This window comes from Coturnix japonica, chromosome 12 (genome assembly GCF_001577835.2).
Source record: "Coturnix japonica isolate 7356 chromosome 12, Coturnix japonica 2.1, whole genome shotgun sequence".
Lineage (NCBI taxonomy): Eukaryota > Metazoa > Chordata > Aves > Galliformes > Phasianidae > Coturnix > Coturnix japonica.
In genome coordinates this window covers 13393843-13421156 of record NC_029527.1, presented here as the reverse complement: position 1 = coordinate 13421156, position 27314 = coordinate 13393843, and the positions used below count along the sequence as shown (strand labels likewise).

The 27314-nt window shown below is 47.1% G+C and overlaps 1 protein-coding gene across 1 annotated transcript in view; it reads left to right on the top strand.

The window, feature by feature from the left end:
- FOXP1 (forkhead box P1) overlaps nt 1-27314 on the top strand; it is a 332004-nt gene that overhangs the window by 231684 nt on the left and 73006 nt on the right. The window contains 1 exon segment of the mRNA XM_032447314.1: nt 2287-2427. Coding sequence (XP_032303205.1) covers nt 2287-2427 — 141 coding nt within the window.

Genomic DNA, 27314 nt, shown 5'->3' with positions numbered 1-27314 from the left:
AAGCTGTGCACTCACCTACACCTCCGTTGTCCTCACTTTGTTGCTCCTGTCCATCCACACCTCTCTTCACAGCTGCCTCATCTGTCCCTGCATGGTGCATGGCCGTGTGGGTGCGAATAGGAGCAGGGCAAAGCATTGAATGCTGCCCCAGTTCCCCACCAGTGGGCAGAGACCCTCGCCAGCCCGGCCAGCTCCAGCAGAAAGCAGGCATTTCTTGCACGGCTACTCGTTTCTGGGAATCTTCAAACATTTCTGGCAGCCAATTTTAGTTGTGCAACCTCTCAGCTGCCAGAACGGATAGAATATGATCATATCACATGAAATGCATGCAGGGTCTGCTATAGCAACTGTATTTCAAAGAGACAACACATATGGTGGCTGGTTCTTTTTGGAATAATATCTATAAGTTGATGATGTTTTATTCAAAAAGGCTGTAGCTTGAAAGGTTACGGATGTTCTGATTGTTTAGTGTATGATTAAAGAAAGGCTTCTGTGGTTTTTTTGGCCTGTTGAATCCAATTACTGGGAAGTAAAATGATCATTTGATTGCACATTTACCTGGAATTATTCTTCTGCAGAGCCAGTCTTAATAATATATAATAACATGTTGCGTTTGTGCTGTATAGTGCTTCTTGTCTGAGCAACTCAGAGTGCTTTACAAGTATTCATTAATTAAATAAGCCATACAACACCCCTGTTAAGTAGGCGAGTATTTGTTGCCCATCCCTTTACATTTGGTAGCATTTTTTTTCCTGCCCACCCTTGAAGCTGCCTTAACAACTAAATAAGCTAATTCAATAAAAATAGCGTTTTTTAACAGCGCTTAGCAGTTTCAGTGTAAAGGCTTCCTTGGCTGCCTTCTACTGCACCGTGTTTGAGGCACTGCAGGCACACGAAGCACCAACTGCCCACCTGGAAACGCAGAGTCCAATGTCAGCTTCCATGGGCCAGTCTCTGTTTGGAATAGGCGTTCTGACCCAGTGGAGACGTGTTGTTACATTGGGGCTGTGGGTATAGCTGAGTGTTGTGAGGTCTCTTCCCCAGCTCCCTGCCCTTGTCAGTGCTCTGCCTGCATGGCTCCAGGCACCATGTCCCACCAGAAGCCAGGCTGTGCTGCAGGATGGCAGCTCCAGGCCTGCAGGCCCTGCGGTGTGCGCCTCATCCTCAGGGCCACGCTGTGCTCCACAAAGCCATGGAGCACTTGGCAGCTTGGAGAAACACGAAGCATATCTGACTCCTTAATTAAATAGGTATTAATTAAATCACTCAGAGAGCGTACACAGTAGGAGTGGGGAAGGCTTTTTCCCTCCTTCCATGTAGGCATCTTGCACAGGGACTATTTTTCTTGTTTTACATTAATGAAGTCTTCAGCCTTCCCACTTTGCCACCTACGCATGTACTGAACGTCTCCAAGGAGACCAAGGAAAGCCGCGTCCGGCTGGTGGAGCCTGCAGGAGCCAAGGGCTGCCATCTTGCAGCTGAGACTTGGCTGGGCCATGACCCACCATGCAGGGGTCAGCTTCGTCTTTTGGTCCTTTGGACTGGTGCAGGGGAGGATGTACTTGCTCCTTTTCCTGCTTTCCCTTGGGTTTCACCACCTCTTGCTCTTTTTTCCACACCTGATGAGGAAGTTGGCCCTCACAGAGCAGCTGGCTCCTGTGCTTGGCACTGCTTTTCTCTCCCTTTGTGAGGAACTGTGCAGAGATCCACCACTGAGTGATGCACTTGCTGGTACTTTTGGGTACCATGTCCTCACTCCTCCATCCCATAACACCACAGTGCCCCTTTGCTGCTCTCCCACAGCTCTCCTGCCATAGCTTTCTAAGAAACTTCTCTGCCTTCCTGTGCTGCTCAGGAGAGCAGGTGGTGATACGTGACTGCCCTTCTGTAAACTTGCCCTGACTCCTGCAGAAGAGGAGAAAGAGGCATGAAAGCCATCAGGAGCTAGGGAGCAAACAGGGCTGTGAGCTGCTCCAGGAGCAGGGTGCCAGTAACCCAGTGGTGTCAGCACTGGCACTTCTGGGGTTACTCCTGGTAACACAGAAGCTGAACTTGAGGTGCTGCTATTCTTCTCTGTGGTCAAAATGGGAGATGCATTTTGTGGATGTCACCTTGTTGTGTGTGGGTGTTGAGATGTTTTCAGTGTTGCAGTGTTTCCTAGGTGGATGTGCATTGGGACTGTTGTGGTGCCCAGTGACCCGAGGGTTGTCTTGTCCAAATGCTATGCCTGTAAGTCCCCACCTCCTCTCTGTTGCAAACTCAGTTTTCCAAACTCTTTCCTCACAGGCTCTCCAGGTGGCACGGCAGCTTCTACTACAACAGCAGCAGCAGCAGCAGCAACAGCAGCAACAGCAGCAGCAGCAGCAGCAGCAGCAAGTTAGTGGATTAAAGTCTCCGAAGAGGAATGACAAACAGCCGGCCCTGCAGGTAAGGCAGCCTTCGTGCTCCGTGTGAGTGCTGGCATGGGACCCTCGGGTGCACCTGGTCTTGAACCGGTTCCCTCCAGGAGAAGTGACTGATGTACGCAGGAGCAGTGCTGGATGCTCATGAAAATCCCACCCATGACATCTTTACAGATGGGCAGTGTGTGCTTCTCTTCTTAGCGTCTGGTAGGGGTGGATTATTACAGAATGGAATAGCTTTTGTTACAGTGTCAGTGTGCATAGGAGATTTGCGTTAACATTTCTGTTTGATTGCTTTTCGGTTTGTAGTCTGTGTTCACTCAAACCGTTGATTTGCTGTGTCAAGGATCTTGGGAAAATGTTAGGATATCATGTCATCAGTGTTGTTTTTTTTCCCTTCTGCTGATTTATGGACATCTTCATGAACAAAATCTGAATATTAGCAGGCTTTGTGCTGTTATGAGTTCAGAAAGCTAAAACCAATGCAGAACTCCCAAATAGAAGATGTATGTACACATACGCAACTTCGGAGTGCATTCTGCTAGTCTTGTGGGATAAATCATAGGAGTTAAAGACAAAAAAGTCCTGTTAGGTCATGTATCATATTTTCCTTTTTTTGCTGTTCTAGTGTTAGAAATCCCAAGTGATGGTGGGACCGCTATTATTTTCCTTCGGACGGTTTTCCATAACAAAGCACACACACAGGAACTTTCCACTTCAGTTCCATCCTCTTGCTCCAAGTAATACTGCTTGTATAAATACTGAGTCAGTCCCTTGCCTTGCCTCGTGTTCACACTCCTCAAACATCTGAGATACTAACACGTACTTGCCAGTTTTGGCAAATTATATGTATCTAGTTCTTTATGTTTCGTAAACCAGCACTTCTAGACCCTTGACCACTTCTCTGGCTTGCGGCTGGTTATTGCTTTTATTATTGCTCTCTTTGCAAATGCAGTGTGTCGCTGTGCTTTTGATAATAAGTCACTGGATGCAGCAGCTCAATTGTAGTCATACAAAGCCCTGTAGCTGGGACATTTATCTTATCTTGCTGTGCTATATCTGATGCTTCAGCCTCTGTAGCCCCAAATTCTTTCCGAGTGTTTTTTTCAGTTGTTGTCATAGCACATTGTCAAACTCATGTCTGTTTTGCTCTTTCTGATTTTTTTTTAGTTTGGTATACTATCACCATGAGTTCGCTGACAGCATTGCTGCTTCTCTTGCTTTGTATATGTGCTTCAGATTATATTCCTCCAGAAATACAGCTCGTAGTCTCTTTAAATATTTAGTAGAAGATAGAAGGTAAAGCTAAATTCACTGGGGACCTTGGCATTCAGGCAGGAGAACCCAGTCCTGTAGTCCGTGCCTGAATAAAGCTCCCAGTGACTTAAGGGAGGTTTTGGCTAAGCGAGGATTATCTTTAAACTGCAGCCCTTGGCCCGGCAAGGACAACTTCTAGCTTTGGTGTAGTGATTTCATCTTCAAAGCATTCTGCAAATACTGATCTCCAAAACATCCCCAGAAGGAAAGTCTGATAAGTAAGTAGCATTATCCCACTTCTGGACGGGGAAACTGAGGGAAGCAGGTTAAGTGACTTGCTTAGGATCGCAGAGGGAATTGGTTTTAGAGGTAGGATTAAGATTCATGAGTTCCTGGCACCCACCCCTGTGCTCAGGCTGCTGGACAACACCTCACACTTTATAGCTGAGCTATTATTCTTTTGGAAACTATGAAGCATTTTGTCATTGGGCAAATATACGTTTTATTGGCGGTGTAGAGGGCCATAATCCAAACCGTTACATTAATGCTTTCAAAAATATTTTATTTGGTAAATCCATAGCTGATCCATATGCCTTTTAATAGACTCTTCCACTGGGGACATTTTTAATGAGAGATTGCGCTGGCTAGGTCCAGTGTCAGGTACTAAAAGAAGTGCTTTGTTGTGCAGATGTCTTAAGAATAGCTCCAGAGGATGAAATATGACTGTGTTGACCTTTCAGCTGTGAGCTTATTTGTCAGGATTCAAATAAGTTGAAAGGATCAAACCAAACAGTTTCCGTAGTCAGACTGGGAATTGTGTTGCAGAGGTCAACAGTGAAGGCCACATCGCGGATTCCATAACACAGCCAATTGTTGGTACATATTAAGGTACTGGAGCAGCTCCTGCAGTCAGAGACACAATTAAAATTCTAATTTATTAATGTATACAGAGCGCTGGCCCAGCCTGTCACTCACTGATTCAAATGACTGCCCAGTCTCTTTTTTTTTTCCTCCTTCCTCCTGGAGCTTTTGCACTCATAACTGTACTGGAAGTCCTCTGGAATAGAACAGACCTCCAGCGCATCCGTAACACCAGTGGATGGCTGTGAGGAAACCACGGCCCTTGGGTTAGGGTGTTTGAGTAACACCGCACACACACAGCCACCCACAGCCCCAGCATCGCATCTTAACGTGCTGACAAGGCAATCCCTGCTCTGACAGGATGTAGAATATATAATGAGGGTGGCAGAAGTGTGCCCATTTTTTGGAAAATTTTCTGGAATAATGAAGCAAATAGTCTTTGTGCTTTGTTAATACGCTGGGGTTGTGTGAGGATGGGTGTCCCAGTAAGATGTCCTGTGGTCCTTTGGGGCCACGGTGCTAGAGCCTGGCTGGGGGTAGCCCCAACCATTGAGGGCTGAGCAATTCCATGCCAGTCTGCATGTTTTGTCATGTAAACCTGACCGGCACAAACAGATGTGCAGAATTAATCTGGTGAGTGCACTGTGGCTAATCTGTATTGCCTTGTGGATAATTTCCTGTGTTCCCTCTTCACTGGCTGATCAAATAGCCACAGTGCTTAAATATGTGCCAGCATCGCAGGGCATTGCTGGGTCAGGGTGCCTTGAATGGCACATACATGGCCGTGGGCTCAGGCCATCGGCCTGGGGCTCTCTTGACCTTAATAATGGCACCCAGAGACCTGCGTTTAGCAAACATTGAGATATTCTGTTATAAGGACTTGGAAACAGGAGTGGAGATGTGCTCTGCTGATAGCCGAAAAAAAAATAAATCTCCAAATACACGATGACTCACGTTTTGAGCCTATCTCACACTGCTGTGCTTTAGATTTGGCAGTGACCTCCGGTTTCACAGCCTGATGACACTCAGAAAAAAAGAAAAAAGAAAATTGAAAGTTAAGGAATGGATTTAGTAACAGCAATTGGGAAGAGAATGTAAGTAATATCAAACCCACAGAAATTACTTGAAGTGAAAAAAGGCTAATGCACGGTTGGTAATATACTTGCCACAGATGTTAGATCTCCTTGAAACTGTGAAACAAATAGCTGAGTGGGCCAGGTATACTTACGATTTTGAGAATTTGCACATTTTTCCTGGCCAAGATAAATATGTCTTTGTATTAATAGATATATTGATTAAAATTTGCAGCTTTAATTGCTGTGATGTTCTTAACGATTATTCATTTTGGTTCTTCAGGCATTTTAGCTGTTGGCAGGAGCACACAGGTTGGAAACAAATCAAGAGACACATTTTCTCCCAAGAAAGTAAAAGTGCATGTGTGTTTTGGCAATACTAAAAATACAATTTTTTTTTGAAGACGTAAATGTTGTGTGTTGCATTGAGCTGAAAGTTGGATACTGGACTAAAAACAGATTTAGGATGTCCAAGTCAGTATCTCGCGGTTTAAACTCCTCACTTGACTTCTTTACAAAATGAGGTTTGTTGTAGGCGAGTTAACCTGTGTGTGTTTGGAGAGAAGAAACAATGAAATTACTAAGATGGAAACTTCTGTTTTCAGTTGACAAAACAACAAGTCAGTCTTTAAGTCGCGGCCAAGGAAAGAATTTGTTTTAGATCTTCAGGGTGAGACTGGGGGAGGCAGAGGGGCAGAGCTGTCTTCGCCTTTGCATTCCGGTGCTTTTTAAAGCAGGCTCTTGGCCGGGCTTTTGTAGAATTTAATTTGCATGCTGTGTTATCTTTGTGTTTCTTCTCGGTATCTTGAGCAGTAGATGAGAGAGAGGGAAAACGGCAAGAGCAAGGTAATCCGTGCAGCTTGATGTTTGGGGCAATTCGTGCTGTTCTTTATGAAGACTGAGATTGTTCATTCGATGACATACTGAGTTCTGCAAGGTGGATGGGAGGGTGCTCTCTGTTTCACTCGGAGCATAGAAGGAACCATTCTGTAGCTTCAGCTTTTACATGTCCTGTACCTTTTTACATAATGGTAAATTTAGCTACTGGCAGAGAAATTATGCCTCAGCAGATATTTTGGAAGGGGAAATACATCTGCAAGCATATTCGTTGGATTTGTATGAGTATCTCTCTGATTCACTCTTAAACATGTGAGTTTATCTGAATTTGGCCTCAGTCAAACCAGTGGAAATTCTGCCACCAACTTGTAGCTGGGTCGAGCTTTCACTTCTGCGGTGCTTAAATAGATCACCCCTGAAAGTTGCATTTGCATCTTTTTTCCTTTTTCGCTTTGGCAATAAAACAGAGTTGAGCATTGCTGGTTTCTGCTGAAGGACCTTCGGCTCTTTGTTTTTCTTCCTCAGCCCAATTATAGGTGTTAGTCAGTTCTTGGAATACGCCTGAGAAGTGCTAATATCATCATCTCCACAAACGTAACAGAATCTGAGTCAGGTCCTCAAAATCACAAGATCAGCTTGAGAATGTTGATGCTGAGGGCTTTTTTCAGTGAAACCTGGGGCCTTCTTTTTTGCTGCCCTTTTTCATTTTTTCGGTTTCTGGTATTTGGCTTTTCCAGCTTTTCAGCCCGAGCAGAAAGGTGACAAATGTGCTTGTTTTTCTTGAAAGAAAACTGTGATTGCCCTGTAAATAGTTGGTTCCCCAAGTCTTGATTGTAGGAACACAACACGTGAGGGTTGGCAGCAGGATATGCAGACAACATGGCCTCTCCCATGGATGGAGGCAGGGATGGAAGCTTTGGGGACCTGCGGGTGCTGGGAGACACCGGGGCGCTGGTGAGCAGAAGCTGGGATCCTGCACCTGCAGCCCCACATCCTGTTGGACCACCCCCAGTGTGATTTTCTAGCATGTTTTCTGCTTTCACACAAAACGTTCGCAGAATACCTTTCAGGATGGGATTTCTGTCCAGGTTGCTGGGCTGCAGGGCTCGCTGTGCCAGAGCACGGCCTGTGCTGTCTGCGTCGTGCGAGGGGAAAACAAATGAAACGTTCCTGACTGGTCAGAAACGTGTAAATTGCTGACAAAATGACACATGTAATTAAGAGTGCTCCTGCCATTTTACCTTGTGGTTTACACCTACGGTGTTGAAAAAAGAGAGTGACTCCCACCTCGCTAATTACCATTATCACTGAAATGGTAGGGTTTGAGTCATTAGTTCCATGTGCATTTAATTAGAGGAAGGCTGAAATTGGATTTAACTTATTACTTTTTCATGGATCACTTTCTTGTCATCACTTCAAATTGGATTGCAGCCCCAGGTAACTAATTATGAGCGCCACAGGATCAAGAGTGAAAAAAAGGTAATTAGGAATAACACTGTTGGACCCTTGCTGGTAGTCCACTTGTGCTTGGGAAAAAAAAAAAAATGAGAGCAGCATTTTGTAGTATTACAGATCGGAGAGTTAAAGGTATGCACTATTGCTAGGAATCATGGGAGCCTGCCCCCTCCTATCGCGGTTTATGTGATGTACAGCTGGGTTGAAGATGTTATATCGACATGGTTCCACAATCAGCTCCTTAATACCTAGATTAAACTTGTAAAAGCAACAGCTTGGCTGTAGGTATGAGGCTTCTCAACAACTGTTTAGTCAGGGGTCCTTAGGTGCGTGATTGCAGCAGAGCTGTCAGGGCACTTTTAAGCCACAGTACGGAGAGGCATCAGTACAGCGGGTTGGAATTGATAACAAATTAATGAACATATTAATGACCTGAAAAGATCATTCGGGTCCTACCGGGAGATGGATCTGTCAGGAGCACGGTGTGAGGCTGGCGGTGGGCATCAGTGATTTGGCCACACTGCCCTGATGGCATCGCGCTGCTGCTGCCCTGCTGTGTGCTGGAGACGTTCTGCTTTTGTTTGGCTTTTTGTGAGGAGGGCTCTGTCGGTCGGTTTGTCCATTTATTTCCTTTCCCTCGGTGTTTTTTGTTTTTTTTTTTTGATCTTGTAGGTCTGATTGCCAAGTTCTGCTTTCTTCAGAAAAATACTTTAAAACAAATTGTTTTATTTCCATGTGCAGAACAGAATTCAGAGCTGCGAGCAATCAATTTTATTGACACGGTCTGGGAAAAAAAATAAAATAAATGTTGATGAGAGTTCAAGGATGTGAAAAGATTGAAATTTCTGAGTGCCCAACACTCAGTGTAGGAAAATCTCACCAGTAATGTCAGTAAGTGAAGAAATGTATTGCGTTGGGGTCTGCGAGAGGAGAGCCTGCTTGTGGGCCCACTGCTGTTGCCAGGAGGTTGCGCAGCTGATTTTTGCCTTTAAAAGAGGAAAACTTCCTTAATTTCTCATGGTAGTGAATCACCGCTGAAAGGCTAACGCGATTTCCTTAAGTTGTTTAAAATGGCTTTTAATGCTCTGTTAATGTAGGCAAATATTTGTGACTCAGTGTTGGGTAAGTGATGCTTGCTCATTATTTCCTGATGCAAGGGAATTAAGTGAACACCACGCAGAGATGCTAAATAGGCTAAGAGTAACAAAACTCGGTTACAGAAATTAAGTCCTTCCTCATTTAGCTTACTTTACAAAACAAATCTAGAGATTAAAAGGTATTACCTATAACACAGAAAAAGAGAATCTCTCTTAATACGTATCAAATTGATTTACAATTTTTATACACAATATTCATCTGCGGTTGAAATGGGGGCAACCTGAGGTCAAGTGATGTAGTGTTTCCATTTTTCCATATGAGCCTCACTGTGTGTGATAAAAGCAACCTCCTTGATTTTCTAAGTCTGCAGGAATTTCTGATGAAGTGCAGAGGTCACCGTGCTGTCAATTTGAGCAGGCAGCATTTCTGAACTACTGTTGTTTTCTTTTTTTTCCCCTCTCCTCCTACAACCCGTGGCACGGCTCTGATGCACACACACACACACTGCTCTGATACACACACACATGCTCTGAGTGCTCCAATCTGAAACTTATTAGTGCGTGGTGCTGGAGCCTGTCCAGCTGTTAGAAGAGCTGCCGGAGCACAGTGTGCCAGCCACGGGCACGGGTAGCACGGGCAGAAGGGGCGTTGAGGGGCAGCCCAGGCTGGCAGTGTGCCTGGAGGGGAACCAGCTGAGATGGGAGAGCGGCGAGATTGACGTGGTGCATCTGGGAACTGCTCGAAAAGTTTGCTTCTCGAAAAAACTACCTTCTGTGATCGTAAGGCATCATCTGTTTTCCCGCAGATATTGTTTATAACAGGGTTTTCAAGCACTTGTCAAATAACCAGGAGTGAAGGAAACAGGCTAAAAATCGCTTACCGGGATGAGTCCTGGCGTAATTGGAAAAAAGCAAAGTCTCATAATAGAAGTGCACAGCTCCCAGCATCGCGTGGTGCCTGAGAGAAGCAGGCCGGGAGCCAGAAGTGCCTCGCCATGAGCTGTGGGCACAGCCACAGGGCGGTGATCCCAACCTGGGGATGCTGCTTCACTCCGGTTACCGAGCTGTGAGATCATGGGCAAAATATGATAAACATATCGTGGCCGTAGCTTGCTTGTGAAACAAAAGATCAGGAACTTTTATTAAGTTTGTTTTCCTTGTCATATTGTAAAAATTTATTATGTGTACTGTGTATATTAGAAACAGATTTGGGTAATTCTGTCTAAATGAAGTCATCCCAGCTATTTCCAGACTGTCTGTTTTCGGTTGTGAATAATTTTCATACATCAGATGGTTGTCATATTTAGTCGCCCTCTACATTCTAAATAGGACAAATCCCACTGTGAATCTCCTCGGACCGGAGCTGCTTCCCGGCACGGCGGTGGTGCCGAGCACAGCGGGGCCCAGCAGTCAGCTCAGCTCCTACCTTTGCATTCACAAACAGGTTGAGCAAGCACAAAACAAAGTCATGTGCGTCAGAACTCTCCTGAGATAACAGAATCTCCTCACTCAAAGAACGGGTGGTTTTTTCTGTTGTAACGCAAGTGTAGAAGTTCACATCTCGGTGCTCAATGCTGAAGCTTACGTCACACATGTATCTACATGCCAGCTGAGCTGCTGTGATTTTTCCTTATCCTTGTAGTGAGGTTTCCCTACTCAGCGTGGTGAGGTTCTCTGTGCTCCTCATGCTCATGCTGCAGAGATCTGCAGGGATGATCACAGAGCAGAATTCTGCCCTGAAACCGTCAGCTTGGCCAGAAATACTTGAGGTATAGCAATTTGCTTTGAGAAAAAAGTAACAAGGGAGAAAGAGAGAAGGCATTTGATGTAGACTGTGTGAGCGGAGCAGAGCAGCTGTTTACCTCATGTGTTTAAATCTCTAGAGCTCATATTGGAGTTTCAGGGCAACAAGTGCAACATAACAGAGTAAGTAGAAACGTAGAAAGAAAAACTAGCGAAACAATTGGGAATGTGCTTGGATGTGGCTTTGGAGCTTGACAGTTTTACAGCTGTGTAATCAGGTTGGCAAAACATTTTGTGGTGTGTGCAGAGGAAAAACTGTTGTGTTGCTGAAATGTTTTCATATTCCCAGTAAATGTAATCTGCCCTTTATAAATTACTGATCTATTTAAGGTGTAACAGTGATGGCACATAATCTCAATGCACTCAAAGCCTTGAAAATTAAAGTAGACTGAAGGCACGAGAAAGAAATGTACTTTATGTCAAGATGAAGTTCGATGAAGCATAGAGAAGATGGAATAGATTATTAAATAAACTTTGAGGGAAGATGGAAAAGGCACAGAAATCTCTCATTTTGAAAGGAATTAGTTTACTTGATTATATGCAACTGTATCACACTCAGGGAAGTATAAGACAAATGAAAGCAAAACAAAATTTAATTGAGCTATTATTTTGCAGACTTTGGCTCCGTTTCAGACAGCCTAATCAAATTGTGCTTTGCTCAAGTAACTAATGTTAAATGCAGTCTACCAACAGATGTTTAAACAGAGACTAATTGGAAAATCTACATCCTGAGTTTAGTGCGTCTCACTGAAAAAGTTTGGAAATGGGATGGTGAGGAGGCAGGACGCCAGGAGGATGTCAGGTGGCACGGGGGGCTGGAGGCTCTGTCACTTACAGCATGTATTTTTTTGAGTGGTATGAACTCAAATATCACCCTGCTGCACTTCAGCTTGTTAACCTGGGTGGCGTATCTGGGTGTCAGCTTTGCAGTGTAGCCATGCAGCCAACTGGATGTCTCGGACATGTTGCAGCACTGGAATAAAGAACCTTGGCCAGATTTGTCCAGGGTGAGTGAGAGCCACCAGGGTGTGCGCTGGAGCGGAGGATCCTGCTGAGCTGGGCTCTGCTTCCTGCAGCTTGGTTCATACCAAAGTCACCCACTGGTGTCAGTGTCATCTGCGCTGGTCTGTGCAGCTGTAGCCATCAGCCCCACAGGGACTTCTTGGCAGGATGTTTCTTTCAATGTACTTGCTGCTCAGTGGGATTTGAGGCTGAAGTGTTGTTCACAGTTGGTATTGGGGTGGGCAGCTCTAGCAGGTCACCTGTTATGGCACAAGGAAAGGAGAGTTAACATTTTGGATATGTTATTTGGAAACTGAGACAGTCAGTTGTTCTGCATGGAAGGTGGATGTACACGGTCATGAAGCTAGAGGCAGAAATCAGAAGCACCTTGTGTGACATTTCTAATCTTTGATTGGAAATAAAAGAAAGCATCAGTAGAAGTGTTTTGGCTGAGTCCTGATGGCTCAGATAACACCAGCCATCCCAGCCGCATCCCAGTACTCTTGGGGCTGAAGGAGCAGTCTGGCCCTGAAGCTGTTCCACACCCAGTTTAGAGCGGTGTTCTTTGGGGATGGGGCTGAGTCGTAGCCTGAGCAGTGATCCCCAGGGCTGGCAGCCTGCAGCACTCTGTCTGCTGCCATCGCAGGGAGACTGCTGCTGGTGTTCTCCAGGCTCACTGTGCAGTTTGTAACCGGGAGCAGCCAGCCTGAGTGTAAAAGAATAATAAATGCTTTAAAAAAAAATAAAATCACATATATATATTTATATATATGTATATATATATTTCCAAATTTACCAATTGGAAGCCTACAAAAGACAGATTATATTTTATGGCTTGTAAACAGCAGGGCAGATATTTCAGGAGAACTGCAGACAGCTGTAATTTTGTGAATGTGCACAAATTACTTGGAAAACAAATATCCCTCTGCCTACACAGCTGTATTCACCACTGTGGACCAGAATACTTTTTGCATGATGCTCACACTTGGTTCCACGGAGTATAATAACGTTTAAATGAATATAGTGTGATTTAAAAGTGGAGTCGGAGGCTCTGAAAGCCTGTGTGGCTGGCAGGGATGGAGCACTTTGGGAGCCATGGGAGCGCTGCCCCTGCCCTGGTGCCGTGTGGCAGTGCTGGGTCTGTGCCTGCCCGGTTATCCGCGCCCAGGTTGGCAGAGCAGTTGTGTCATGTAATTGTGTGCTGGCAGCTCCTTCTGTTTGTCCTTCTGTTGTGCGATAAGGAGTTTACAAAGGAAAGTATGAATATCAAGAAAGAAGGCAAAGAAAAGCCCCAAAAGCAAAGACGCGGCCGAGCAAGTGCATGTAAAGCACCGGTGGGCAAGAGCCAAAGGGCTCGCATTGATTTTACTTTTACCTTCTGTGTTTATTCAAAGGCTGTGGATACAGGTTAACTTCCTTTGCTCAATATTTATTGCTGTGTTGCTTGTCTTAACCTGGAACAATGAGTACTTTGTGGATCGGGTTAAAGGATTGTCCCGTTGCACTCAGCCTCCTGCGTCTCTCTCCATACCTGTGGCTTTTAAGCAGTCTCTTTTAATTTCAAGTTGCTGTGCTCTGTTAGAGGAGGTGTGTGTGCTGCTCAAACTGAGCGCTACCAGAGCGGGTTCCTCCTGCCCGTGAGCAGTGGATCAGTGTGGTTATGGCATTGCCAAGGATGATGGTGCTGCTCCCACCCAAATTCAGGGGTGGCAATGCCTTTGGGCTGGTGGGAAAGGCCCAGAGACTTATCCTGGCCAGAGCCCAGCTGTGGGGCTTGAGAAGTAGCCCCCAAATACAGAGGGATTCTCTTTGGACCCAGAGCATTAATACAACACAGAGCACAGCTAAGGTGGTTCTAAATCCCATCGTGTGCAGCTGGCAGAACAAGGGGAGGTATGTTTATAGCATCGTTGTTATTCTTTACTTGAGCTTGTTGCTTGGAAAACGTGTTCATTTTGAGTCCTCCACTCAGCTGTGTCTACTGAGAAGAAAAACAGTGTGATTTCTTCTGGGAGAGCCCCACAGTGGACACATCAGAGCCGCAGTGACAGCTGCAGAATTGTTTTGTTGTTGTGTTGCTAATTCTGCAGTGAGTGAAGGGGACCACCCTGTCCTAAAAAAAAAAAAAAAAGAAGGGGAAAGGAAAACAAAACAAGAACAAGAAGCACTTTCGGTTTGTAACTGTGATTTTACTGCAAAAAAAAAATCCCTAAGCACAGCAAAAAACCTTAGGCCTTGGATGGGATGGCACAGGATTTGCAGGAGCATGTTTTTGGTTCTGGTCACTGTTTCCTCACAGTTGTAGGAGATCCGTTCTTCTGCTTCTGCACTTTGCCACCAAACTTGAAAACTCAAGGAAATTCAACTTATGTGTGTTGTGAAGGCATTGTATCCCAGCAGTGCCTGGGGGAGATGTGTGCCCTCGGGTCCTCAGTGCTCACCCTGCCCCCAGGAGCAGTTAAATAGCACAGAGCTCTGTGTGTTAAAGGTAGAAATAAAACAAAAAAGCACTCTGCTCCCAAAACATCACTGTATTTTTTTTATCTCCCCGCCTTGTGTGCATTTAAAGACAAAAACGAAAAGAAATCCCAGCTCTGCATTGTTTGTGTAGGCTTATGAGCCAGATTGTACTACAGAGCACACTGATGTGTCTTCCCCTGAGGTATGGAAAGATCTATGTGTGCTAAGCAGGTGTTTTCATTTGTTTAATTGGAGCTGAGTTTAGCACAATATTACAGATAAATGAATTACACATGTTCAGTAATTCATAGAAAGTGATGGCTGTTTTGCTTTGACGCTTGTCTTCAGCTCCTCGCAGAGATGGAGTGTTGGCCAACGTGGACAGAGGTCCTGTGAAAAAAAAAAACCACCATGCGTGCACAAGGAGCGCCTGAAACCTGTTTGCTGAAGCAGCCATAACTATTTTATCTTTGTTTAAACTGGAACGCTTTACGTTTTGATAGGATCTGGTTTTGACAAGCAAGGCATCCCGGGGACGCTCCTTGCTGCAGGCACCCAATGTGGCCTCTGGGTCAGGCGCTCAGGGCGTGCTGCTTTGCAGAGGACGAGCAAAACTGGTCACTGCGCAGCCTCCCTCGTGGCTCTGAGTTGTCCCAGCCCTTGGCCTGCATCCAGATGGATAATTACATTGAACTTACCCAAATTTCCTCTGCAGATTCAATTGTAAACTGTTTTCTCGCTCTCTCCCGCCAGCGTTGTGTATAAGTGTGCTGCGCAGCGTTAAACAACTGTCACACGCAGCTCCGGGGCTGTCGGGCGTTGGGCACAGATAGCCAAAGGCTGTATCAAAACTTGCAGTGAGCTTTAAAGAGAGCGTTGTTTGTGCTCTTACAGTTCTTAATGTACTTCGGAGCAGGCACTGGGACAGAGCTCATGGTCGGATCTGAAGTTCCCAGCAGAAGGTGCTGGCATTTCAGGCAGGCTGTGAAAAGCTGCTTTTCCAGGGATGACCTGAAAGCCTCTGAGCCTTCCAGCAGCCAGAATTGGGTTGTTAGCAGCTTGCCTCCTTCAGCCAGGAGTTGTGCACACCAGGCTTGAGTGCTCCTGCATGCTCTGGGCTAAGTGCACCCAGCGCAGCGAATCACAGGGGGTGAAAGTGAGCTGGAAGCATGTCGAACTATTACTTGTTCGAGTGGTTTCCTGCGGCGTGCGATTGTTCTGCAAGAGGCTCCAGGGAATTAACGTGCATCCAATCCCACAGCAGTGTCGGAAGATTTGTGGCGGTGTAATCTATAAACTCTTAATTATATAGAGAGCTGAGTAAATAGCTTGAAATTTCTTTAACCTCTTTGTTCGACAATGTATATTGCAAAGTGCCCATCCCACATGCACACGCACACCCGCCCTTTTCCTTCCTTCCTTGCTTTACACCCACTTCCATCAAGGCTTTGGCTTGGGGCATCCTTCCTTACCCAGGGAGCTCCTGCAGGGCCCTGTCTGCTCCAGATACTCCCCACACCCATCTTGAGGTGAGGCTGCCGTGCAGGTCCCCCCCCCTCATCATGCAGCTCATTTGGGAGCCGATTCTGCTGCTTGCAGAGCTTTAATGAGATGTAAATTGTTTGTGATGCTGCCTTATTAATTGTATTGTAATTTTAAAATCATTTGCTTGTTAATTGTATTTAAATAGCTGCCACTTAGACAAGCAGAAAGTTTCCAGGAAGATAAATGGATTTCTCATTTTACCATGTCTGAAGGCAGCCCCAGTGACCTGTTGGGGCTGCTTTGACACTCCTGAAATGGAAGTCACTGTGTAACATGTCTGCTGGGAGATCTCTGTGCCTGGAGAGGAAAATGCAGGGAGGGTTGGGAGCGTGAGGTGGAGATAGCTGGGAAGATTTTGAGGTTTTGTGGATGGTAGAGATCAGATTATGGGGGATGCTGCAGGTCAGATCTTAGAGGATGCTGTGGATTGGAGTTTGGGGCGTGCTGTGGGTGCTGCTCCAGCTCAGCAGTCTGAGCCAGGGCAAGGTCCTCATCCTCAGCGCCTCCAGGGCTCTGCTGTACACGTGTTGAAATCAGTGTTGAGATTTCTCTTCGCTCCAGCTGAGCAACACAAGGTCCCCGCTGACCTGAGCTCAGCTGGCCTTAAAGCTGATTTTGATGCTGCATGGTTACTAGCATTGGCATGGAGTGAGCTACACCATGTCAGTTGTATTTTTGTTGTATTTGAAATGCCATTCTGGACAATGAAGAATAATCTCTGTGTATCAGTCTGTTCTCTCCCTAGATGAGCTGCAGCTCCCCCTTCCCACACTCCCAGCTCCAGGTCCCAGTTGTCCCCACTGGCACTGGACCCTCACTCCCTCTCTTCCTCCTCTTACAGAGACGTTCCACATTCCCTTCATTTTCTTTTTGCATCTTTGTTGTGTGGCAGGACCAGCAATAATAGTTAATAATTAGCAGTTCAATAGCACTCTTCACCTTCGGAGCAGTTTTGGGCATTAAATCACTGCAGCTCTACTGGCAATATTACAGTATTGACTTGTTACTTCACCGGTGTCACTGAGGCAGCAAAAGCTGCGTTTTTATGTAGGCCAAAATGGGGTCATTTTTTCTTTTTTTAAAGCACAAAATTGGCAAAAAATAAAATTTTCTCCTAGGCTGACACTTTGTTTGCCAAATTTCAGCATAGAGCCAATTTTTAAAGCTGAGTAATAAACACCTGAAAAGTTCTGGTTTATAATGGCAGTGCTGAAAAGCCATTAAATGAATGGCTCCGCTATAACACAAGAAAACCCTCTTGAACTGCTGAAAGCTCTATAAAAGCTGGACGGAGCCTTAGTGAATCCAGCCTCGCCTTTGAATGCTGTGTTTAGAGGTACAGAGTGAATCTTGAGGGGATCTTGCAGGGACTAAATGGCAGATGATGGGGGGCTCCTTCCCTGCTAAGCGGTGGAGCAAAGCTGGGAGCTGAGGTTTTGTTCCCAACCCACCTGAGCATCTCGCCACAAATGCTCTATTGGAACAGAGGTGGGGAAGGTGGGACAGAGCGGCAGGGAGCAGGTGGATGCCAGGTGGGGCTAGTAGGGATGAGGTTCGCTGTCACATGTGTGTGCACATGGCATGTCCCTGTGAGCATCCTGTGTGCATACAGCTGAGAGCATGGTACCAGCCTCACATCCCCAGGATGGCACCCTGCTCTGGGCCTGCCCTCCTGCCAGCTGCTGTGAGGAGAGCTGCCTAGTAAAACAGCACATTGACCAGCAAAAGAAATGGGTGAATGAAGGGAACAGCTATTAATGAGTCGAGCCAAGATGTGTAATTATACCGTAGGACTTTTCCAAACTAAGACATGTTAAAGGTGTAAACCTATTAAAGAAGAGATTTTTCTGTACAGGGAACTTATGTAGATAGAAGGATTTACACTGTATTTTATTCCTGTATTATAAGGTATAAGGAACGTTTGAGCAAATCCAGTCATTCCTATTATTACAATATCATACGTTTTTCATACCATTTTATGTGATTCTTCAAAAACTTTGGCACTAATTCTCTTTATATTGTTAGGAATTTTCTTTTAAAAACAGAATTATTTTTCTCAAAGAGTTAATTAGAATTTGAACTTCAAATACAGTACTTTTTCCTCCCAAGAATGAGGGTGTTAGATCCATTGTGCTGGCCAAATTATAGTTTGGATAGTTACATTCTCTCTGCTTAATCACCCTGCAGTTCCATTGGAGTGAAGGATTTGGTGCCTCAGGTGTCCTGCATTCTTTCAAGCCACGAGTAGCCAAATCACTGCCAGGAGGTGCTGCAGACATGGCTGTGTTCAGTGACAGAGCATTGCTGTCTCCTTACCAAGTGTAAATAGCACGGTTTTGCTCCTGGAGTTGGATTTTTTGGGTACCCGCTGCTCTTCAGCCTAATTGTTTTTGTGATGAGGGAAAAAGGCAGCAGATCTGAGCAGGAAGTGGCCGTGAGTCACAGCCCTGTGCCTACAGACAGCAGCTCCCTCTGCTCTGGGGAGAGAGGGTAGAGCAGGGGAGGATGATGCCCTTGAAACCTGGCCCCATTTATTTGGGTATGGGCAAGGTTCATGGCATTGCAGGGCACTGTAGAGAGCGTCTGGGTCATTTGCCAGTCCCATGGGGTAACCAGGAGTCATCTCAAGGGGCTTCTTCCTTGCCAGCTGTGGAAGTCAGGCTGCACTGCTGGGCCTTGGTGTTTTGGAAGCATGGATCATGAGAACAGCCCGTCGCTCTGCCTCTGGATCCCAGCTCCTGTCTGACCCCGAGGGCTGTTGGCTGAACAACTCTGCAGGAAGTAACTCAACCTGTCATGTTGGTACTGCAAGGTTGACTTTTTAAGGAAAAGATGAGCAAAAGCCCTTATCTCCCCCATAATACAAAATAAATGAAGTATCTTTCAGTGATGGAGGAAAACTCCAACTATGAGCCAGCTGAAAATACTGCTTCAAGAAACCTCAGGGACCACTGAAACGAGAACAGTGGCCCATTACTGCTAAGGAGGTGTTTTATTGAAAATACACCAGCATCCTTTGCCAACAGAGGGAGTGAAAAACAGCAAAGTGCCCAACGGTAATGCTGCCTGTTCCCACCAACAAGCCCCAGTGTGTATCTTGGTGCTCCTGGACAGTGTGTGAGTAAGCTGTGTGATGGACTTCTTACATGAAGGGTCCATATTGCATCAGATCTATTTTAACTTAAATCTGCGGTGGTACAGGTGTGGGTGCAGGTGTGTGTGTACGTGCCTTGCTGTGCAAGCAGGCATGGGTTTTTAGAAGGGTGTATTTTAGAAGGATGACTTTTAGAAGGCTGTTGTGTGGAAGGGTGACTTTTAGAAGGTTGTTTTTGGGAATGATGTTCTCTCGTGGGGGATGTCAGGTGAGCTGAAGAAGCATCGTACCCCCTGGCCATGGGAGGGAGGTAGCCAGGAGGGGCAGTGCACTGTCACTGTGCTTGCCACCCCATGTCTCTGCCCCATAGCAGGCACAGGATCTGCTTGGTTTGGCTGGTTGTTCAGGAGTTAATACTTTGCAGGCACATGTGTGTGATTGACGTTTGTTTTGTTGATGTTGCGTTCTGTTTCTTTTCTTACCATGGCAACTTTAACATCATGACAAAACACCTACTTTTCCTCTTGGAGCCATAGCTGTTGTCATGCCCAGTAGGTTATTTTGGTATACAGCGGTTGATCTCTTAAGGCAGAGGTGTTGCCATCTCCTCCCAGATATCACCTCCAGTATTTCCTCTCATCAGAAGGAATCTGTGGCTCTCTCTGTCTGAGCCCCGTGTTTCGACCCAGGGCAAAAAACAGAGTTTTAATGGAAACTGCGGCATTTCCTCCGCGGTACGTGACCTAAATGCTATCTCATATAATTAAGGAAAGTAACAGGGAACAGTTAGCGGTGATTGCCTTTCAATATATTGTGTACTTTGGGGCAGAAAAATAATTTATGAATAATGCCCATGCACACTTGGAACAATTTGCGCACTGTGCTGTGAGGGATGCAGGCCTGCCGCTAGGAGAGCGTGCTAATAAATTTTACTTTGTGGCGGAAACAAGAGATTACAGTTTATTAGGAAGGGAGATGGCAATTTATTAAGATCAATCAAATATGAACGCAGAGCAGAAATGTTGCTGTTTTTATTTATTTATTTATCTCAGAGCACCAAGAGGTGCGGCTGTGTACAGTTTGCTGTTTACCTGCGGTGCTTTGATTCATTATTAATATTTTTATGTTTAGAAGGAACCGTAATTTGGCTGAAATGTCTTCCATAACTCCTGCACAATCATATTCATAACTCACCTGAATGTTGACACATCCTGCTGTGTATATATAAATTAACTGGTAACACTGGCATTATAAAATGATGCATTAAATGAAGATGTGAATGGTAATTTAAAGCTTGCCATGAAGTGAAATTTAAGCCATTGTACAACGATGAGGGGATTTAAAGAGCCTTTTTCATGCGGAATTTGCAGGGCAATAAGGAAAATGACAGTTTCTCATGCAAAAAGAAGCAGCGCAACAGGGACGCAAACATTACTGAAATGTTAATTGCTTTGGTGTTCTGTTTTAGTAGAGACACCGTCAGCCTAAAAGTCACTATTCTGCTTGAATATATTTTGCCACAAGAAGTATTTAACCGTGAGAGCATTAGCTAAGATTATTAAAAATGACCAAAATTGTTTACTTTGTACTTTTTCTCAGTGCTTTGTGGATAATAAGTTTCACTGTTTCCTGTTTAGTCAGTTGTTTTCCCCATTTGTTTTCATAGGTCTTTCAAACAGCAGCAAGGGAAAATGCAGCAGTCTCAAAACAGGAAAATGTGATTTAACCCCACAAAAATGGGCCTGGGGATCCAGGAGTGGGAATAGTATCCAAAATGCCCTTTTCCCTTGTAACTGCCAAAAGCAGCTTGCTCTCAGTCTGACCTCCCTTCCCCACCCCGTGTTCTCGGCTTCCACGTGGACTGATGCCTGCAGAGCTCTGTGGGTGAGGTGTGCAGGGAAAGCAGAGGCAGAACAAAACCATTTCTTCTGCTGTGTTCTTCTTTCCATGTTTGTAACCTCCTTCTCTGGCTCAGCCCTTGGAGCCCGGTGTCTGTACTGTACTCCAGTGGTTTTTTTCCCTAGGTGTTGATACTGCCACTCAATTTCTATCTGATCTTGAGGGCACGCAGAGCCAAATAGCCACCTTGTCTGCCACGCTCCTTCTCTGTTATTTTTAATTTGCTATTTTATGTCTTCTGCTTCGGACATCCTTGTCAGATCCGATCGTCTCTGTCTGTGATGACTCTCCATAATTGAATGGAATTAAAGTGGGAGTTTATGGTTCTTCTTGATCTTTTAAAATATTTGCTGGCTTAGAAATGCTTTATATTTCATAGTGACCTTCCTTAGCAAGTGCTACCATCTCCGTTACTGAGGGAACAGACCAAAGTTTGTAGCTCTCAGCAGATGTTGGCTGAGCTTGCAGGTATGAAGCTTTTATCTGGAAGGGCATAAAATGCTTTAAAAATACAGCTTGCAGGCTCTGTGGGCAGCACTCAGTGCTTAGGCAGCACCTCTCATTTCCCAAATGTTTGGCAAATGCTGGTCTAGGGAAGACCCTGAAATGAGCAGTATTGCCATCCCTATTTGGCAGGTGAGGAGGGAAAGGAGTTGAGGCCTTTGAAATGGAAGGGGTGCTGCAAGCAGATCTCAGGAAGAGTGTGGGATGGAGCAAAGCCTGTGGGATGGAACAAGGGAACAAGGCCTGCGGGATGGAGTGGTGGTTCCCAAAAGCAGTTGCTGTTGGGAGGCTGGACCCAGGCTGGGAGTGCTGCTGGTGCCGAAGCAAGGCCACAGCTGGGCTGGCCAGCTGGCAGTGTTATGTGTGTGTCACCAGGTCATGCTCTGTATTGCAGAGAGAGGAAGGCTTCAGGCAGCATCGTGAGCCTTGCAGCATCTCTTTCTTGTTAAAGAAGCCCCAACACAGAGCTTCTGGCACCTGCACTGCGCAGTGGGATGTGGTCTGAGGGAGAAACTGCTGCAAGGTTTAAGCCTGTGCATTCCATGGTGTGTTCCTCAACAGGGTTAGAGTTTCTGGGGATCACTTTGAAGTCCAGGACAGGAGGGATTCTCTTCAGTGCAGGCAATCATGATTACGTGCTCATGGCACACATGGCCGATTTATATTGCTATTAACTGCTCTGTGTGTTGGATGTGTGCGTGGCATTTTGCTGGCTGTGCAGCTGTGTACTGCCCACAGATACGTGCTGCTCCCATGCCCCCACACACTGACCTGAGGTGCATGTGCCCCTTTAAGAGGCCGTCGCTCTCTGATTCATGTAGGCTGCTGCTGGCAGATTTAGGGTCTTGCAAAAGATGCCCTTAGTCCCTTATTAAATATTCATAAGAGGGTGGGGTCACATTTTTGTGACCTGAAAGAAATCCCATTAATAAATTTGTTATCTGACACAAAAAACACTTCAGGGTGGAAAGCAATCCGTATCGCATCCCATTTACCATCAGATCACAAGTTGTCAGTAAATTGCGTCCTTTGTCTTTGCTTCTTGTGAGGTTCTTTAGCAGCATAGCTAATGGGGCTATTGTCTATCAGCCCCTGACTCCTGCAAATAAAGTGTGTGCTGCCTGGGGACCGCGGCCGTGCGGCTGCCTGCGTTCGGCTACGTGTGCATGCAGCGTCTGCATCAGCCTGTGCTCAGAGGTTGCATGAAATACAAGATAAAATTGAAATAGTGGGGAAGATTTGGCCAAATAACGCAGCCTGAGGCACATTGCTTTAGGGAGAAAATCGGTGATGGGGTCGACAGCACGAGGCCAGGCTCTGTGTTTGCACTGAGATTGGGGGGGCAGGGGGAAGTATTTTGCTTTGCTTTGAGCTGTCAAGCAGAGGAGAGCTTGCTGCGTGGCACACAAGGCACCCCGTACCCAAACCTCCCCAAATGTGGCAGGCAGACGGGGCTGCTGCTGAGTGCTGTGCCCTGGTCTGAGCATCCCAGCAGGGCTTTGTGAAGGGAGCTGACTGGAGAAGATGCTCTGGGCATCCCAGTGCCCTGGGATGGGTTCTCTGCTGCTTTGCTGGGGCTAAAGGGAACGTGTTCCTGTTTGCAGGCCAGGTGCATCAGCTGGACTTAATGCAAGCTCCTACTGGAGGCTTCTCATGATAGTGTTCTGTATGAAAGTCCTGCCATAGTTTTTCATTTTGTGGCATTAAAGCAGTGCAGCAGAACTGCCGGGAGAGAGTCACAGCCACTTGGTGAGAGAAAGTTCGGCTGCTTCTGCAGCGCATCGTGTTAGTAACGCGTGCTCGGAGCACTGCGATAGCTGCCACTTCCCCCCAACCCCGCGCGTTGCTGTCACCCACGCCCCACCAAACAGCGCTATTTAGGGCTGGGGAGCCGCTTTTAAACACGTCCCGGCGCAGCGTGGCGACTCCCCTTGGGTCGGGCCGGGCAGCACCGCCATCAGTCCCGCCGGCAGCAGGTCAGAGGTTGCGGAGCGCCGCGCGGGAGGAGGGCCGCGCCCGGGGTGCCCCGTTCCGGGGCGGGGTGTGCGCGGCGGCGCGTTGCGGGGCGGGGCGGCGGGCGGCGGGGCTCCGCGGCAGCCCGTGAGCACGGCGCCGCCACTCCGACCGCGGAGCCTCCGCGCCGCCCGGCCCGCTCCATGGCCCGTCCGCCGCCGGCGCCGCAGCCCAGGTGGGTGCCGAGCCCTGCGGGGAGCGTGCGAGCCACGGCCGTGCCCGGAGCTGCGGGAGGGGAGAGGAGGGATCGGGCCGCGGGGGGGTGGAGGGGATGGAAGAGCTTTGCGAAGTGAGCGGGCGGGGCGCGTTGCTTTTCTTATTTTGACTTTCCTCTGTTTCCCAAATGGTCGTTGCCTTTTTTGTTCCGACATTCGGGGTCGGCGCAGTTCGCCGCTCGCTCCGTAGTTTTGAAGAAGTGCGCGCAGCTCTCGGAGCGCTCCGGTAACGCCGGGATCGGCCCCCGAGCATCGCCCCCTCGGCCGGGGCTGAGCGGTGCGGAGCGGGGAGGAGGCAGCCCCGAGGAAGTGGGTGGTGAGTTCGGAGCAAAGTGCACGCACACTCTTCCTTTCCGCAATTAACTCCTTCGGAACCGGCCGGCCCCGGCGCGGGGCAGTGCGGGGTTGGAACGACAACAAGTTCGGTGGCAGGAAATGTGAATCACTCGCGGTGAACTCAAGATGTGTTTACGCACACAACGAGATGGTCGGATTTGTGAGCGCTGGGTTGCAGAGTGCCGTAAATTGCCGAAGTTTGTTTCTAATGCAAAGTGACCTAGGCGGGCTGTTTGCCCTTCCGCAGACCGGCCGGGCTCAGAGTGTTGCTCCGTGCCGGTGCTCAGCTCGGCACAGCTGCGGGACGGGGACCCAAACTGCGCGGAGCTCTTTGTGTCAAGTTAGCAGCGGTTCTGTTTGCTTCCCTCTTTTCTAAAAAGCTGGGCTGAACCGCATGTTTTCGTGTAAAAATGCCATTAAATGCGCCGCTGCCGGCTAAGAAACGCCTCGTATTAATGGTGACTTCCCAGCATGGAAGGCAGCTCGCTCCCAACCCCTGGGAGCAGGGCTGTCTCAGGGCCGAGGTGCTCCCAGCGCTGCTGCCATCGTTGGGGCCGCAGGCCGGCACCCACACACTGCACAGAGGGGCTGCTCGGCCTGCAGCGCAACGGAGCTGAACTGCAAACTGATTGGTCTGACACTTTATAATCAAAGTTGATTTATTGTTCATTAGTAGTGCATTAGCCCTTTCAGGCAAGACAGTTATTTGTGTAGCGGCCTGTCAAACAAAAGACCGCTAGCACCTGTCATTTCTAAACCATGAGATAAGCGAGGAGATATTAAGATAACGCGACTAGAAATACCCCGGAACGAGGTAAAGTTGTGGCAGTTTCCCTTTTGGGGATGGGGTTGCAGGGGTTGGCGGTCAGCATGTGGGGTCTGTGAGTGGGGACAGGTGGCAGCCCCGGACACTGCGGGGATGGCAGAGCTCTGCAGCCCCAGTGGGTTCTGTTGGATGGCGGTTGGTGTTGGAGCGAGACAGAGGCACTCGTGTTTTGTCCCTGACTCCTTCCTCCTCTTCCCAGTGGGCAGATGTCATGCGGCGATGCTCTCGCTGGCAGGGGTTAATTATATGAAAACTTGATGACATCACGGCAGAGCTGTGAGAATGTCAAAATACATCTGCTGCCATATTCAGACATATTGCTCTCTGCTCGCACCCCCCCCCCCCCCTCCATACCGGCTCCCCTGCCCTTCTTGAAAGGGAATGATCTCATGACATAAAACAGAAAACAACACAAGTGTCAAAAGAAAACAAAATTAGTGAACTTTTGTCTGCCACCATAGAAACGAGGATTAACTTATGTTATTCCAGAGCGTGGAATGGAGACTATCTGCGTGAGGATATATAGTGCATTGTCTTTTGTGAATTTTCATTTGACAGGGATTTTGGAGGCTGTGATCTTAATTAAATCTCAACTGACTCAAATAATGCATCTAAAGGCACGCAGTGTTGCGTAACCTTGCTGAGTTGGTAAACCATAAATCATCAGAAAGCTTATGATAGGAAGGGCTGCTTTGAAATTTTTTTTGTTTGCTACCAGTTGTTTTTTTTTTCCTCTTGTTTAACACACACCAGCAGTGCCAGCACCCAGCCCTAGTAAAACAGCATGATTTTGCTTAACAAAAAAAAAAAAAAGGGCAAAGCTGTGTGATGTGCTTTGACTGGTCACTGAGCCAAACTGAGGAGAAGCCATGAATAAAACGGAATTGACAGGGGAGGAATGAGTGAGTGGTGTGGGCTACCCGGGGAGCTGGGACAGCACAGCAGTCCCGGTGGGTCTGGGCAGTCCCTATGGGTCCGGGCAGTGCAGCTCCAGCACTGGGCTGAGCCTTGTGCTGTAGCGGCCTTGGCTGGAAGGGTCACAGCTGGATCCGTGCCCTTCTGGACGCTGAGCTCTGCCCTGTGCTCAGGTTGAGTTCATTTCAGTCTCCTGTAAAGGAGAAAACGGTTGCAACAGTTGTGTGCTGTGTGTCAGAAGGTGTTTTTAGGCATCAGAAGTGATGTGGAACAGTTAGAGTGATGGCTTAGGCAGCATTTTAACCTGGGGCTCTCAAGCACCAATGCTGCTCGATAGTCATGTTGTTTCTAAAACGCTGAAGCTCGATGAATTGCTGCTTCAGCGTAAAGCGCTCTGGCTGTGTTCGTGGTGGCATGCCCTGGGCAGCTGGAGGCAAGGTAAGGGAGAAGGCTGTGTTGTGCTGCAGGGCTGTGCTGTGCTGCAGGGCTGTGCTGTGCTGCAGGGCTGTGCTGTGCTGCAGGGCTGTGCTGTGCTGCAGGGCTGTGCTGTGCTGCATGGCTTGCTGTGCTGCATGGCTGTGCTGTGCTGCAGGCAGTGGTGCCCCGCACACAGCTTGCTCCATGCTGAGCTTTCTCCCTCCGATGGGCAGAAGCGGCAGCAGGGCTCGTTCTGTCACCACCTGCAGAACTCGGTGGTGGGAAAGTCCTGACACTGCGAGCTAAATTTGTTATTGTTTGGTGAAAGGCTTGGCTGCTTGGAAGCAGTTTGTTTGTTTTATGGAAAGCAGAACTGCATTACTGGAAACTACTTTGCTGCAGTTCAGTTACAATGTCCTGTGCTGTTCTGTGCTTGTAAGGTGCTTCCTTGCTCAGCTTCGCTTTCCAGTTACAAGCAGAGGGGGAAAAAAAGGCATCATGCACTGTGCAGGGCTGAGGCTGCGCGGAGATTTTGGAGAGAAGCAGCTCTGGCAAATCTCTCTTCCCTTCCCCAGCTTTTTTTCTTCTTTTTTTCCAGCTTTTCCTTTTTTTGTTTTGTTTCCTTTTTATTTTTTTTTCCTGTCTCCTTTTCTGCCTTTCCAGCACAGTTTCCTCTGTTAGGAGGAGGATCTATAGGGCTTGTGCTGAGGCAGAATGAATGGCAGAAGAAGCAGAGCGAGTGTTGCACAAATAAGTGGCACTGCTCGTTGCTCCCCGCACCAGTTTGGGACGGATTAGCCCACAGTGGTTAGGTGAGATGCTGTTATTTGGGAGGGCCTGCAGCCCCCTCCCCAAACTGGCAACGGGTTTTAATTTTTTAGCTTTCTCTTGCCCTTAAAGCTGAAACATCATTGTTCAAATAACTGAGAACAAGGTAAACCAACAACATCAAAAAGGTCGGCTTCTGTGATTTCTCAAGGGCTTGTTATTTTGTACTTCCCAATTCTATTTGATGTCTTGACAAAACAAGATGACACAAGGGAGAATACATTAAATTTTGATTTTCATCTAACCTGTTACAGTCGTGGCAGCTTAATTTCTTGTACTTTTTCCCGAAGATGGCTCTTTGCACAATTACTCTAATTGCCACGCCGCGTTAAGAGAAGGTTTCTTTGCAGGTTCCCCATTTGCCTCGCAAAAATCAAGGCGTTTTTTTGAGCGTGTTCTGACCTTTCACACGGCGAGCTCGCCGCTCGGAGTGCGTCTTCATTAGAAGTAAATCAGCGAATGGCAAGATTGTCAG